This window comes from Leptidea sinapis, chromosome 29 (assembly GCF_905404315.1).
Source record: "Leptidea sinapis chromosome 29, ilLepSina1.1, whole genome shotgun sequence".
In the NCBI taxonomy this organism is placed as follows: domain Eukaryota; kingdom Metazoa; phylum Arthropoda; class Insecta; order Lepidoptera; family Pieridae; genus Leptidea; species Leptidea sinapis.
In genome coordinates this window covers 5,917,837-5,932,843 of record NC_066293.1, presented here as the reverse complement: position 1 = coordinate 5,932,843, position 15,007 = coordinate 5,917,837, and the positions used below count along the sequence as shown (strand labels likewise).

The 15,007-nt window shown below is 37.2% G+C and overlaps 1 protein-coding gene across 1 annotated transcript; it reads left to right on the top strand.

Annotated features, from left to right (window-relative positions):
- Positions 1-7,422: 7,422 nt before the first annotated feature.
- On the top strand, positions 7,423-12,568 carry LOC126973561 (uncharacterized). The gene is made up of 3 exons (XM_050820893.1): positions 7,423-7,867; positions 8,825-9,655; positions 12,499-12,568. The coding sequence occupies exons 1-3, from the start codon at positions 7,581-7,583 to the stop codon at positions 12,566-12,568; spliced, it is 1,188 nt and encodes a 395-aa protein (XP_050676850.1). The 5' UTR covers positions 7,423-7,580.
- Positions 12,569-15,007: the final 2,439 nt, after the last annotated feature.

Below are 15,007 nucleotides of genomic sequence, written 5' to 3'. Positions count from 1 at the left end.
ACAAGCATTCACATTAACTTGGCAACAGCTATCGAACCGCACAATAAAATATGGGAGAGATTTTCAAGTTTTAAAAGAATGGTACGAGTTCTATCATACTGTCTCCCACTTAAGAATATGGAAAGAGGCAAAGAACCTTTCAGTTGTGAGGAACTAGCTATAACAACAAAAAGAATAACAGCACTAGTACAACATCAAGTATTTCAAAAGGAGTACAAGGCCTTCACAAAAGGGTTTTCAATTGAGAAAAATAATAGACTCTCATGCTTAGATCCGTAGTCCGATAGTCGGAAGAAGACTTCATAAATCAAACCATACGTATAGTCAGAAACATCCAATACTACACATGGATGATAATCCACGTCGCTCATCTAAAAACCTTACATGGAGGATACAGGCTAACTTTAGGATATATACGACAAAGGTTTTGGATATTAGGAGGAAAGAAAAGAATAAAGAGCTTATATATCCAAATGTGTAAAATGCATACGATACAAATCATTAACTCTACATCAAAAAATGGGCACATTACCGAAAGCCAGAGTCACCCAATCATACCCATTCAGTCATACAGGTGTTGATTACGCTGGTCCTGTACAAGTTAGAGCAATGAAAGGAAGAGGACACAAGTCTTACAAAGGCTATATTGCAGTATTTATTTGCCTAGCAACGAAAGCAATACACTTAGAACTTGTAGGTGATTTACCAACCGAGTCTTTAATAGCAGCAATGCAAAGATTCACATCACGAAGAGGTCCAGTTTCAGACGTGTACAGTCATAATGCAACTAACTTTGTGGGAGCTGCTAATTACCTATATAAGGAAATTGTTAAAATTACTCTGTTAAACTCTGTAAAAAGTTCTCTGTTCGCACACTGTTTAATCTACGTCATTCCTTTAGTCTTTGTCAGAGTATAGACAATGCATACTTTATAGAATCTGTTCTCTCTTTGCCCTACACGAAGATCACGAAACTCTTGTTAAATAAGTTGTAATTAAAAATACATATTGCATAAAAATCAGTTTACTAATTTCAATCCTAATAGGTTATGGGCCCAGTCACGTAATCTGTTTTGGATATTTGGCTAAAATAATACAACTTGGAAAATACGTGTTCGGCATACAGCACGTGGCGGCGTGGTCGGCGAGGTACAAGATTATCTCTGCAAATACTACTTGTTCAAAACGCAACAAGGTAGGAAGTTATTTATTACAATTTGCTTGTTAATCATTAAAGTTATTTATTACAAGTTGGTCGGAGCAAGATGGAAAGTACAACGATTATCCCAGTGGCTCAAGGGATGGTGTGTAAACTCGAGGGTTCCAATAACTGGAATATTTTAAAATTTCAAACAACAGTTTTACTCAGAGGTCAAGGTTTATTTGACATCGTAGAGGGCAAGAGCGTCGAACCCGAAGATATAACACAAAAATCTGCATGGGCAGGCAAGGATGCAGAGGCCCAATCATTGCTAGTAACTAGAATGACCGAGGACGTCATGTTGCACATTATAACCTGCAGTTCTTCAGCTGAAATGTGGAAAAAGCTACAAAGTGTCTTCGAACAGAAATGTGAAACAAATATTCACATACTTCAACAGCGGTTCTTCCAATTCAAAATTTGAAGAAGTTACGGAAATGTTAGTTTTTTTGTCCAAAATTCAAGAAATGAAAAATAGCCTGAAACAAATGGGAGAAGACATATCGGAAAAATTCGTTATAACTCCTTAGTTATTAATGTCACTTCCAGAGAAATACAAACATTTTGTGATAAACAAACATATGATAATTTGGTTGCTCGACTGCTCGTGGAAAGAGAGAGGATGAAAGAGGCTTCGAGTTCAACGCCAGCATCAGCATTTGCAGCCAAAAGGAATAGTGGTAAAAAGTTTTAGTGTTTTCGGTACAAAAATTATAATCATTCTCAATTTGACTGTAAAATGAAGACAGATAGTCCTGTGAATAGTGGTAACAATAAGTCAGAACTTCGCTGCTTTTTTTGTAAAAAGCCAGGTCATACAAAAAGTCAGTGTAGATTTAGATTAAGTTAACAAGGTCAAGCTCAAGTAATGCATTTGTAGTCTCAAATTCATTGAAAGATTATAACAAATCTACGTTTCTGGTCGACACAGGTTCGAGTGATCATACATATGATCACTCGAACCTGTGTCGAGGTAAAAAATTCTCTATCTTTGCACATGCAAAGATAGAGAATTTTTTACCTCTTTTACTGATATGGCAAATAAATTTGTAGTGCTAGGAGACGGCACACCTATTAAAGTGTTAGGGACCGGAAGTTTGATGGTACAGGTATATAATGGTAAGGTATGGGTCGACTCGACCATAAATAATGTATTGTATGTTCTCGACATAAAAACTAATTTTTCGTTTTCTGTGAAATGTGTCACATCTAAAGGTTATGTCATGGTAACAGATGAAAATTCATGCAAATTTTATAACAAAAACCAAGTGTCTGCTATTGCAAAGCGAATTGATAACCTTTATTATTTAGATTTTCGTTATAAATGTAGTGAAATAAATATGGTGCAAAATAATACAGATTTAAATGACTGGCATCAAAACATGACTTATGTCAAAGAGGTGTTAAAAAATAATAATATTTGCTTTAAGGGTACAAGTAGCGTGCAAGACCAGTGTGAAAGTTGCTTAGAAGGTAAAATCCATCGTTTACCGTTACCACGTAGTGAGATAAAAACAACTAAAACTTGTGAGTTAATTTAATGCTGATACTTTTTTTTTTTATTTATTTATCATATTACATATACCGATATAAAACTAGGTCAAATTAGCATCTAAAAAAAACCACAAAGGTTAACAACTAATGCTAATAACACTTAATAGTACGTCACAACTCAACAACAACTTATGCTATAAATTAAATGAACACAGTGAAAATATTTTAAAAGACTTAAAAACGAATAAATATAACTTATAAATATGACTTAGCAGGTTCAAATTCTCTTAGCTTCATTTTCGTTTTGTTTTAATTTTCGAAACATATTTGCAGATAATGTATTTTTTAAAATTTTTAATTGAAGATTGTATATTTGCTTCAGATATGAGGAATATGTACGGCCATAGCTTGTTAGACCATATTGAATATAGGATTCCGCTAATGAATTATAAAGCATAATTTTTACTTTAAAGGGAATTCTATTTTTTAATATTTTTATATTTCCTAGGAACTGGCGTAACTTATTGCTAATGTGTTCGATGTGGTAGCTCCAGTTGAATTTTGAATGAATTATTAGGCCAAGGTATTTATGTGTATCCACTATATCAATTGCAGGACACCTACAGGTTCCTAGCCCATGCAGACAGTTATGATTGTGTGAAATTATAGATTTTGGTGTAGGGTGATTTGATAATCATGAGCTTAGTTTTACTAATGTTTAGTACTAAACCAGCATCATGACACCATTTAGTTATCGTGTCCAAGTCAGACTGAAGATCTTCACATGCTCTATGGATATCTTTACTTGACACAATAAGGCAAGTGTCATCTGCAAATTGGTAACACGTGCTGTATTTTAGGCAGTTTCCCAAATCGTTCACATACGATAAAAAGTGTAGGGGACCCAGGACTGATCCTTGAGCCGTTCCCTCAGTCACCATTTTGGGGTCACTGTATGTATTTTGTACTTTAACAGTAAATATACGATTTGTGAGATAATTTTTGCACCACTTTAGTAACGGACCCCTGATTCCACAATCATCTAGATTTTGGATTAGTTGTTCATTCTGCAATGTTTCAAATGCCCGCGAAAAGTCAATAAATAGGGCCAGTACAAATTTTTTGTTGTTTAAGTGAGCATTTACCTCGTCAGTGAAAGAACATAGGAGGTCTGTTGCACTTTTACCCGCTTGAAACCCAAATTGATTGCTACTAATTACCTCTTTCTTTTGATAGAATTGATGAACCTGATCACTCACGATTCTTTCTATGATTTTGTCAATTGCAGAAAGTAAAGTATTGGCCTGTAGTTCGTATAATTTTCGTGATGACCCTTTTTGTACACTGGTCTTACACAACCTATTTTGAGGTCATTAGGAAAATCGCCTGTTTCGACGCTACAGTTTATTAAATTTGCAATTGGTAGGGCCAGATATTGGTCCGTACTTGTGGCCCGATGGAACAAACATCACTCGCAGGTGCAAGGTATTTTGTTATTTTCAAGGATGACTATTCTAATTATAGAAGTGTGTACTTTTTTGAAAGACAAGGATGAAGTAAAGACCTGTATTGAGAATTTTTTAAATAAATCTAAAAATGAAATGGGAAATAAAGTTAAATGTTCTCTCTTTGCCCTTCACCGTAATGGAAGCTACACGAAGATCACGAAACTCTTGTTAAATAAGTTATAATTAAAAATACATATTGCATAAAAATCAGTTTACTAATTTCAATCCTAATAGAAATACTGGAAATAGCTCAGTCAAATACATTCCAACAAACAATAAGTACAATCGGAACACAATAGCATTTCACACCATTATATCCTCACTTTGGTGAAATTTGGGAAGTAAAATCTATGAAGCACCATTTACGCAGAGTGATAGGAGAACAAACACTAACATACGAAGAACTGACAACGATTTTCTACCAGATATAAGCATGTCTAAACTCGAGACCATTATGCGCACAAAGTGTAGATATAAAGGACAATGTAGCGATCACACCAAGCCATTTTCTCATTGGACGAGAGGCAGTAGGAATACCAGATCCTCTAGAAAGTATCAGCACTGACCTACTGACCTGGCTGGACACATGATTATCTTCATCAACTCCAACAGGGACACAAGTGGAAGAAAAAGAATGAAAACCTAAGAATTGGAACAGTAGTACTAATCAAAGATATAAAAAAAAACATAAGTTCTAGCAAATGGCCACTAGCAAAAGTCAAAGATATAGATGCAGGCAACGATGAACTAATGAAATTGCATTGTTAATCAGATCTTCAAAAAGCAAACACATATAAAGTGTCAAACGAAACGTGTATGGAAATAACTATACATGCAAAATACATGACCAAAGACTGAATCACAACATCGATCATTTATATATGTACGGCCAAAGAGAGGATGTCGAGCTGCGGGACGTTGGAGTAATACGAATTGCTGACAATTGTATTATTAAAACACCTACTAATATATTAGCCGCTAAAAGAACTATATCACTTCAAATAATAGCGTCATTTTCAAAACAAATTGATTTCTCAGTAGATGCTCTCAACTACCAGCACTTTTAACATTACTAAAAACGAGGTTATTTACAGTTCGAAAGATATTCTTCAGCAGATAGCAGATTCTGGAAAAACACTACAAACACAGTTAAACAATACCATCTCGACCCAAATTACGTCTCACACTTACACAACTTCAATAGTATCAGGAATAGTAGTTTTCACCGTAATATTAGTAACATATTCTTGTGCTCCGCAGATCGTGAGAGGCATGACGTCACTGATGCAGCGACAACCCAGTCACGACAGCAGAGCAACCGGCCAAATAAATGAGGGTTTCACTGAAGATACGCACCAGTTGTCTCAACTGCGACCAACAATAGCACAAAAGAAACCTGCCAGACGATCACGAGAGTCAAATCAAAAGGAAGTTGGTGCCATTGAACAATAAATACTGTATTATTATTAATTATTACTTTTTATGTTATATAATGTATAAATAGGATAAATACATAGGACTCATAGTAATTATAATTGTTTTAATCTTTTAGTTCAACGAAATACTTATAATATGTTGTAATAAATAAATGTCAACTAACCAAGTTTTAACTGTAAATGTAGGTCGCTCGTGGAACTATTGAATGTAGGATACCCGTGTAATATTTTGAGATGAAGTAAGCAACCTTTTCAATAAACACTCCTGCACACTGATAACAAACTATTGTAATAAATTCTGTATAAATAACTAATTAATGTTGAAATAAATCAATTGGAATCTAGAACTGATTCGAGTATCACTTCCCTCCTGAGAAGAAACAAGAAGTACCTAGCAACCGCTAGAAGAGCTATTGCAGCTGGAAGAAACGAGAAGTCTCTAGCACCCGCTAGAAGAGCTAGTGTGCTAATTCCATACTGTGTACATTGCATGACGTTATCATATACTCTCTTCTGCCCACCTACCGTCTGTCACCCCAGGTCTCCTGGTGATAGACAATCCCGTATTATCTATATATTGAGTCAAAGAAGAGGGTTAGGGCGTTAGGAACACAATAGGTGGGGCCCGTAGGTACACAATTCGGCTAGGTACACAAACATACACACACGCACTATCTAGGATACGTGCACAAGGGTCCAGGTCCAGTTACCTACAATTAGGGATAAGCTACAGGGTAGGTGTTGGGGGTAGGTCAGTCCCACCTTTTTTCTGTAAACGCATCTGGTGACTGCACGCTTGCGTACACACCTCGCGTAGGGTACGGTGTAGCTCATCAGGGTGTTTCCATTTGGTCCTTTGAGTTTTGTTTTTTGTTTTCACGACAGGACATCAATCACGACCGGTTGAGAAAACGAACCAGTAAGTTTCGCACTCCTTTTGTCCTCGTAGATAGACACACATACCAATTCGTATTATCAACTAACTAACGCGCTGCGATTTTATCAAGTGAACAGCTACAGAACGTCTTCTAGAGATTGAATATATCTACTAGTATGTGACGCAAATTACAATGCACCCTAAATATAGCTAAGAAAAATCATGTCACTGCTGTTAACTTAAGAAATCTACATGACACAATTAATCAGAATATAGAAGCACTTCAACGTCAAAACATAGATATATCTACATGGGACCTCATGCTAGCCAAGATCCTCAGCAGAATTTGGGATCCTGAAACAAACGAAAAATATGAACAACAACGGAACCTAACGATTCCAATGCCTACATATGACCACTGCAAGAAACAAACAAATCAAAACAAATAACAAGTCAAGATCCGACAATCCAGGTCCGCACAAGAGTTCAGAAAACAATTGTTGGCATTGTAACCAGAAATACCATACAATTTATCAATGCACACGATTTAAACAACTCTCAATAGAAGACCGATACAAGGCAGTATAAGAAAAAGGAATGTGCAGGAACTGTTTGGTGCACAGTGAAACAGAAGAATGCATAAGTACAAAAAATTGCCAACACTTTGGAAGGTCAGGACATCATACCTACCTACATCAAGAAAACTACAAGCCAATTAGATATACGAAGAGCGAAAAAGTCAGTAGGTCTAAGAATACCAGCCCAAATAAAACAAGCAGTATGCATACAAATACAAAAACGAAACTACCACAACCTACGCTACTACGCAATAGCGCTTGTGAATGTAAGGTCATTCGATGGTACAACACAGTTACTAAGAGTGCAATGTGATCAAGATTCAGTGTCGCCGCACACGAGCCACTCGCCACAGCCACAAACGCCGCCACGAGAAGCTATAAGCGGCTACAAAGGTAGCTGAAGCGCGCGACAGCCACTTGTGGCCGGTGGTCGACACTTGCGGTCGGTGGCTGCTACTTTTTTTAACCCTTACGTGCAGTATCATAATGGACTCTGACGAAGAAGGTTTAATTGCGCTACTTTTGATAAAAAGACGTCGTCGTAGAAGACGAAACCGTAGTTATTGGATACATCCAATTTTAACGAATGTACACAAATGCAACGAACATTTCGATAATCTTCTAAACCATCCTAAAAAGTTTTTCAAACATTTTCGTTTAAGCATAGGTACGTTTTGGGAACTACATGCTCTATTATATGCTGGATTAAAGCACCACGATACCAACATGCGGAAAAGCATCGCACCTGCGGAAAGACTAGCTATCACATTAAGGTAAGTGGAAATAATCACTAGCATAAAACTCCACAGAACACTATGATAAAATAATCTATACTTTATTTATAATCACTATGCATTGTTTTTTCTACTAGAGAATAGCTAGTTAACAAATAAAACACGTAGGTATTTGTATTTAGTTATTGTGTGTTTATTATAATTTGATATCACTCGTCATCATCACGGAACATGTCTTCGATAACAGAACTGTTGTCCATAGACTGGTCAGAATAATATGAATGAGTTGGAGAAGACTGAATTATAGGTGAAGACGGGATAGATGTAGAAGCGTTTTCTGTAGAGTATGACATGTCAAGCATAGACTTGTCGGAATAATGTGAATGAAGTGGAGAAGGCTGGGCAGATGTAGAAGCTTTTTGTGTCTTTTTGTGTATGTTGGCATTTCCTGAAGAATAACCATAATATTGTGCCGAATAGGTTTCATAATTTTGATTATGAGTGTACTTTCTAATTAACTGTAATATTTCTGATTGAAAATCAAGTTTACAATTTTCGTCAATTTTTTTTACATGTGGAAGCAGCGACATCAGAAATTGCTTATCGGGGTCATTTTGGTCGCTTATTTGATCATGTTTACGTTTTAAATTTTCCGAAAGTGTTCTGAGAATTTCATTTTCTGATTTTTCGGCCCTTTTTATATTAATGTTTCTGTTTATTTTCGGGCGAGATGTTTCCGCATCATTAGTTGCATTAGTAACATCGGTAGGCGGTCTCACTTCTTTTAAGGAATTCAAGAACGATAGATGATTGAAATAAATGTACTGTTTACTGCTTGTTGCTGCCGAACCACTCGCAACGTTCTTGTTTTTTGCATTTTCTCTATTAAAACTGTCACGAAGACTCTTCCACTTCCTCTGTAATTTAGTTACTGTAACAAAAAAAAAAATTTAATTTATTTAATTTATTTAAAAAAATATATATAATTTGTTTCAGGTATCTAGGAACTGGATGCTCGTTTGAGGATTTTGAACTCTCTTACCACCGTGGGGCCACTACAGCAAGGAAAATAGTACAAGAAACATGTCAACTAATTTGGAACTATTTAAAAGCCGTTTGTATTCCAGAACCGACCCAAGACATGTGGAAAGAAATTGCCAGCGGATTTCTTCAAAATACTAATTTTCCTAATTGTTTAGGCGCCATAGATGGGAAACATATAAGAATTATTCATCCATTCGATACCGGCTCCTTGTACTTTAACTATAAAAAATTTTTTTCAATAGTACTTCTTGCAACTTGCGACTCGAATTTACTTTTTACGTTCGTGGATGTTGGGGCATACGGTAAAGCATCCGATTCTACAATATTTAGAGAAAGTGAACTGTGTAATAAAATACACAGAAATACATTAAATATCCCCTCACCACGACAGGTCGGTAATCGACAACCATTGAACTATACATTTGTTGGTGATGAAGCATTTGGCCTCAGTGAAAATATGATGAGGCCATATGCTGGAAAATATTTGGACTTAGACAAAAAAGTTTTCAATTATAGGTTAAGCCGTGCCAGACGTTGCATTGAGTGTACCTTCGGCGTACTAGCAAACAAATGGAGAATATTACATCGCCCATTAAACACTTCTGTTCATTTCTCAGAAGACATTGTGAAAGCTTGTTGCATTTTGCACAACTTTATTCGCAAAAGGGATGGTTTCAATTTTCGGCACACTTTGAAAATAGTGGGACTCGAAAATATACAAAATACAGGCTGGCCAGTAACACGAGCGTCTACTGCAAGAGATACGTTAAAAGATTATTTTATGTATGAAGCAGCAATACCGTGGCAAGAAAATAGAATATAAATATATGGTTTTATATTATTTTATTAAACTTACCTTCAATGTTCTTTTCTTTGGCAGTTTTATTCGAAAAATCTCCCACAAACAATTCGCAGATTTCTTCCCAGGCCTTCACTTTTTCTCCTCTATTACTATAACTATCACTTTTTGAATCCCAAATCGCAGGACGGGATTGTATCTCTGATATAAATAATTCTATATCCATATTTATCTACATATATGAACTACAGACTACGTGCGTGCGTTACCGTCGACTTACACAGGTTAACTGAGGCAAGGGAGAGAGGGGCGCGGAATCGCGCGAGTGGCGTGTGGCGGCTTTTTGTGTCGGCGTTTAGTGGCCGGTGCGAGCCACAAGATGCAAGCTGCGACGATTTGTAGCGTGTGGCCGCCACCGGCGCCAACCGTGTGCGGCGAGTCCATATAAAATGTATGAAAATTACAGGAAATATGCCAGTGGCGGCGTTTTGTGGTTGTGGCCGGTGGCCCGTGTGCGGGAGCCCTCAGAAGTGTCCTTTTGCACGGACACAGTAGCTCGACTACTAGCTTACCCGAGGAACAGAACACACGTTGAAGTAAGATGGTCACTGCAACCAATAGAACCGCTTTGTCACGAACTGGACATACACTCGAACTTACTTTAAAAGAGCTCAAAATATTTATTGGCTTGAATTTCATCATGTCATGTCTACGTTATCCGAAAATACGCATTTAAAGGAGTAACAAATGGCGCATTCTGATTATCGTCAAAGCAATGACGAGGGATAGATTTTTCAAAATCCGATCTTCATTGAAGGTCGTTTACGATGATGATTTGAGCTCTGAAGAGAAGAAAGATGATAAAATCTGGAAGGTTCGCCCTCTTTTTCTCGAACGTACTGTTGATATGAGTATAGATGAGATGATGATACCGTTTCCTGGCCAGTGCGGTATAATAGTATATTTGCCGTGCAAGCCAAATCCTCTCGGGTTAAAAGTCGTTGTCTTGGCCAATCCCAATGGAGTTTTTTGTGACATGATAGTTTACCAATGCGATACTACCTTTCCGACTGAACTTACAGAACGTTACAGTCTTGGTGAATGTTTGATTATGTTTCTGACTCGGACCTTGGTACCTGGGCACATTATACACTGTGACCGTTATTTCACCACTCTCAAGCTTGCAAACTCCATGTTGGAAAAAGGATTTTACCTCGTGGGTACCACTATGGCCAACAGAATACCTCGGCACATTGCTTTGATGTCAGATGAAGAGTTAAGTGCAAAGGGACGCGGAACAACTTTTACCTTAGTACGAGAAGATGGGAAGTTGGCGATTACCAAATGGCAAGATAATAAGCCAGTGTATCTGCTTTCTTCTTGCTATGCTGCTGAAAAAACTGACACTTGGCAACGCTGGTCGAAAAAAAACAAAGTTTACGAGACCGTGACTTGTCCAGAAGTCGTTAAAAAGAATATAATTTATCCATGGGTGGAGTCGATTTGGCAGATCGCATGTTGTCTGATTGTCCATCGCGGGCCAGAACAAAAAAGTGGACGGTACGAGTAGTGTTTCACATGTTTGATTTAGCAGCCACTTACTCGTGGTTTGTCTATCGCCAAGAATGTGTGAGGAACGGTGTAGCTCGCAAAAACACAATGCAACTGCAGGAATTCAAAATGGTCCTAGGTCACTACTTTATCGAAGCTAATGATGTGTCAAGCGACAGTTCTGAGACCGGCGACGGAGTGTTGGCGCCCAAACATAAGAAAAGGAAGATGGCCATCGTTCCTCTACCTTCAGATATAAAAAGGTGTCAAAATCAAAAAGCTGGCTGCAAACAAAAAATGTGCAAAGTGTTAAATTTACTTATGTAACACTTTGAATCGCAATTGCTTCGAAATATATCATAAGTAAAGTTCCTATTATTTTATAGAATTAGTTTTGTTTTTCAGAGCAAATTATTTGAATGTACATTTGGTTAATTTCTTTGTTGATCTCAACACGTTTTTTATTACAAGTATCTAATCGTACAAAAAATTTACTGATTTTTGTGATTATAGTTCTAAGATAAAAATAGAAGTTTTTTGAGGTTCATTTTTGTGTAAGTAATTTGATTTCAATCATAGTATTTTATTTAACTCTAAGTCCAAATTTTGCATAACTTTAGGAGAACTCTTTATGTCCTCATACCTGATGCCTAGCGAGGGGGAAATATCAGTATCAATGAAATTTATAAGGCAAGAAGTGTGGACTTAAGGACTAGAATGGGATCAGATTCTAGAAAACGTAACCAAATACTGATGCATCTACAAGACCAGATGAAAATGCTAGAAACAATTTCAATACCGCAGTGGTGTCACATCACAGATGGAATTAAGATTGAAAAGTAACACGGCTTTTGTGATGCATCAGAAAAACATACGGTGCTGTGGTATACTGTCGAGTACAAAACAATGATAATTCGTACAACATTACACTCCTACAAGCAAAATCAAAAGAAACACCTCTCAAACGAAAAACAAGACTACCAAAACTTGAATTGTGTGCTGCACTGTTACTCGCCCAACTGATGGAAAAAGTCATATTAATAATAAAAATTTCAAATACAGAAGTTTATTGTTGGACAGACTCAATGCTTACATTAGGCTGGGTCAAAGGTGAAGCTACAAGATGGAAAACGTTTGTAGCTAATAGGATAGCTGAGATACGAAAACTGATACTACAAGCAATATGGAATCACGTTATAACGTCGAATAACCCGGCGGACGACATTTCAAGAGGAATTGAACCAAGTAAACTCCACAACTTTACACATGGTGGAAGGGCCCAACTTGGTTTAAAACCAATATATGAAGATAGAAGAATATACCTGAAATATGAGAAGAAACCATAACGCTTGTTATGGTTTATTCACATTAACTTGGCAACAACTATCGAATCGCACAATAAAGTTGTCATTGAACACGTTGCGTTGATGCGTACGCTCCGTAAGAAAGAAACAAAAAGACTAAGTGTTAACCGTTTTTAAATAATTAATTTGTATGCTAAAGAAATATAGAGTAAATTCAGATACGGTGATATAAAAAAAAGTGCCAAATATACAATACAATGAATCAAATATTAAAAAGTGCATCAATCAGTGAAGTGAATAAAAGAAACCCTGACCTACAAACACGTAACGTATCTATCAACGAGCGCCTCGACCGGATCGCGGTGTGTGCCGAAACCGGTTGTTAGATCATCGAAGAATTGATATTGTCAACGATTAATTTATATTGGTTTGTACTTCACGTTTAAATTAACTAAACATTACTGGTGTATACTGTGGCTTATATCAACTGCTCAATCCAGTCACAACATCTAAGTGAGCTCGCCTATATAAAAAAGCTCAATATAAAATCTTGAATTATTTAATACAATAGTGTTATGATGTCGGTACGACGTTCGCCTCCATCTACCCCTATTTCACAAGAAAAAAGAGTTAGGTTAAAGGATATCACGAGACTGATTTCATTAATATAGCGGCCAGGCACAGGAACAACCCTAATAAACGAACACGATCAGACCTATCTCCTGGAACACCAGATAAATTGCAATTATTTGAAGAAAAAATTGTTAAAATGCTTTCTTCCTGAAAAAAAGAACAGGAAATAGTTCTGAAAACGCTGTCCTCTGACATATTAGAGGTGAAAAGACAAAATCAAGAAATTCAAAAAAGCTATTGTGAAATTGAGGAACCTATTGATTATATAAATAAAGAATAGAAAGCATGAGATCTTCAATAGAGAAAATAGAGAAGGAAAAAAATGAACAACGAGGCTATATTACAGAATTGGAAAAAAAGGTGCAAGATTTAGAGAACAACCGCCGCTCGGCCACTATAGAAATTAGAAATGTACCCCGCAAAGAGGTCGAGACATCAAGTGACCTTATTTCTGCCATAAGCCCATCTGAACTCCGAGACGTTTATCGGCTTCCTTGAAAAAAGGAGGTGAATCGGCCCATTGTAGCTGAATTTCTGACCGTACCCATCAAAAATAAGGTACTGGAAGCTTGCCGATCGTTCAATAGAGGTCGCGCTACTGCAGATAAGCTCAATACGAGCCATATTGGTATGCACAGCCAGAAACAACCGATATATGTGGCTGAACACCTACCGGCAAGTATCAGAAAATTATTCTATGAAGCATGTAATCGTATGTCGTCAGTCAACCAAGTTAACCACTATTTTGCTAATATTGGCAGGGACCTCGCCTTAAGGCTAAACAATAAAATGACACCTTCCTTGAAGCCTACTGATGACCACCCAAAAAACTCTCTTACTCTCCTTCCAACGGATGAAGCTGAAGTGGCAAGCATCATCTCTAGCCTACGCAACGATGCTGCGATTGGATGGGATGGAATTACGAGTAAACTACTGCAACAATGCAGTAGCACACTGGTCCCAATTATTACCAAAATATGTAATAATTCTATTATGAGTAGTAAATTTCCAAAAGTATTTAAAAAGGCCATCCACCCTATCTACAAAAGTGGAAACAAAGAAGATATCAGTAGCTATAGGCCAATATCTGTGCTGTCAACTCTATCTAAAGTGTTAGAGAAAATACCTTAGTTAGGAAAGTTACCGATAGTTGATATCGGTAACTTTCCTTCCAAGAGACTCATAACATTCTAGCTCCAAACCAATTTGGATTCAGAAGGGGAAAATCAACTGAGGACGCAGTGTCATTTCTTGTCGACTATGTTGCTAACAAACTTGACACACATAAAAAATGCATAGGAGTTTTCTTAGATCTTTCCAAGGCATTCGACACGGTCTCTGTTCCGCATGTGACAAATAAAATGGAAAGAATGGGGATCCGTGGTCACGCCCTAGACATCTTCAAAGACTATCTCTCTGATAGAACCCAGTGCGTAAAAATTTACGCATTTGTGAGTGGTGAAGTATCTCCCGCTTTTGGTGTTCCTCAAGGTTCCATCTTAGGCCCCACCCTTTTCCTCATATATATAAATGCCATGCAATATTTCTCTTACTAACTGCTCGATCATCACCTATTCAGATGATACAGCCCTCCTAGTCCATGGACGCGACTGGCCTACCACTTAAGCTTTAGCGGAACAAGCTCTCGGAAACGTACTTGACTGGCATTCTAATAATCTCCTGACCCTAAACCTTACAAAGACAACATACTTAACCTTTTCAATAACAGCTCCAGGTCAACCATCCCCAGAAATCTTCCCGTTTAAGGCTCACTCATTCACAAATCGTTTCCCACTTTCATCATGTGATTGGCCAACTTTATCTAGGTCTTATAATATCAAATATCTT

Excerpts from the sequence above, each read along its gene's own strand:
- LOC126973561 (XM_050820893.1), top strand. The coding sequence starts at position 7,581 with ATGGACTCTGACGAAGAAGGTTTAATTGCGCTACTTTTGATAAAAAGA. Across the intron at positions 7,868-8,824 it reads AGACTAGCTATCACATTAAG|GTATCTAGGAACTGGATGCT; the intron begins GTAAGTGGAAAT and ends AATTTGTTTCAG. Across the intron at positions 9,656-12,498 it reads ACGTTAAAAGATTATTTTAT|GGCCCAACTTGGTTTAAAAC; the intron begins GTATGAAGCAGC and ends ACATGGTGGAAG.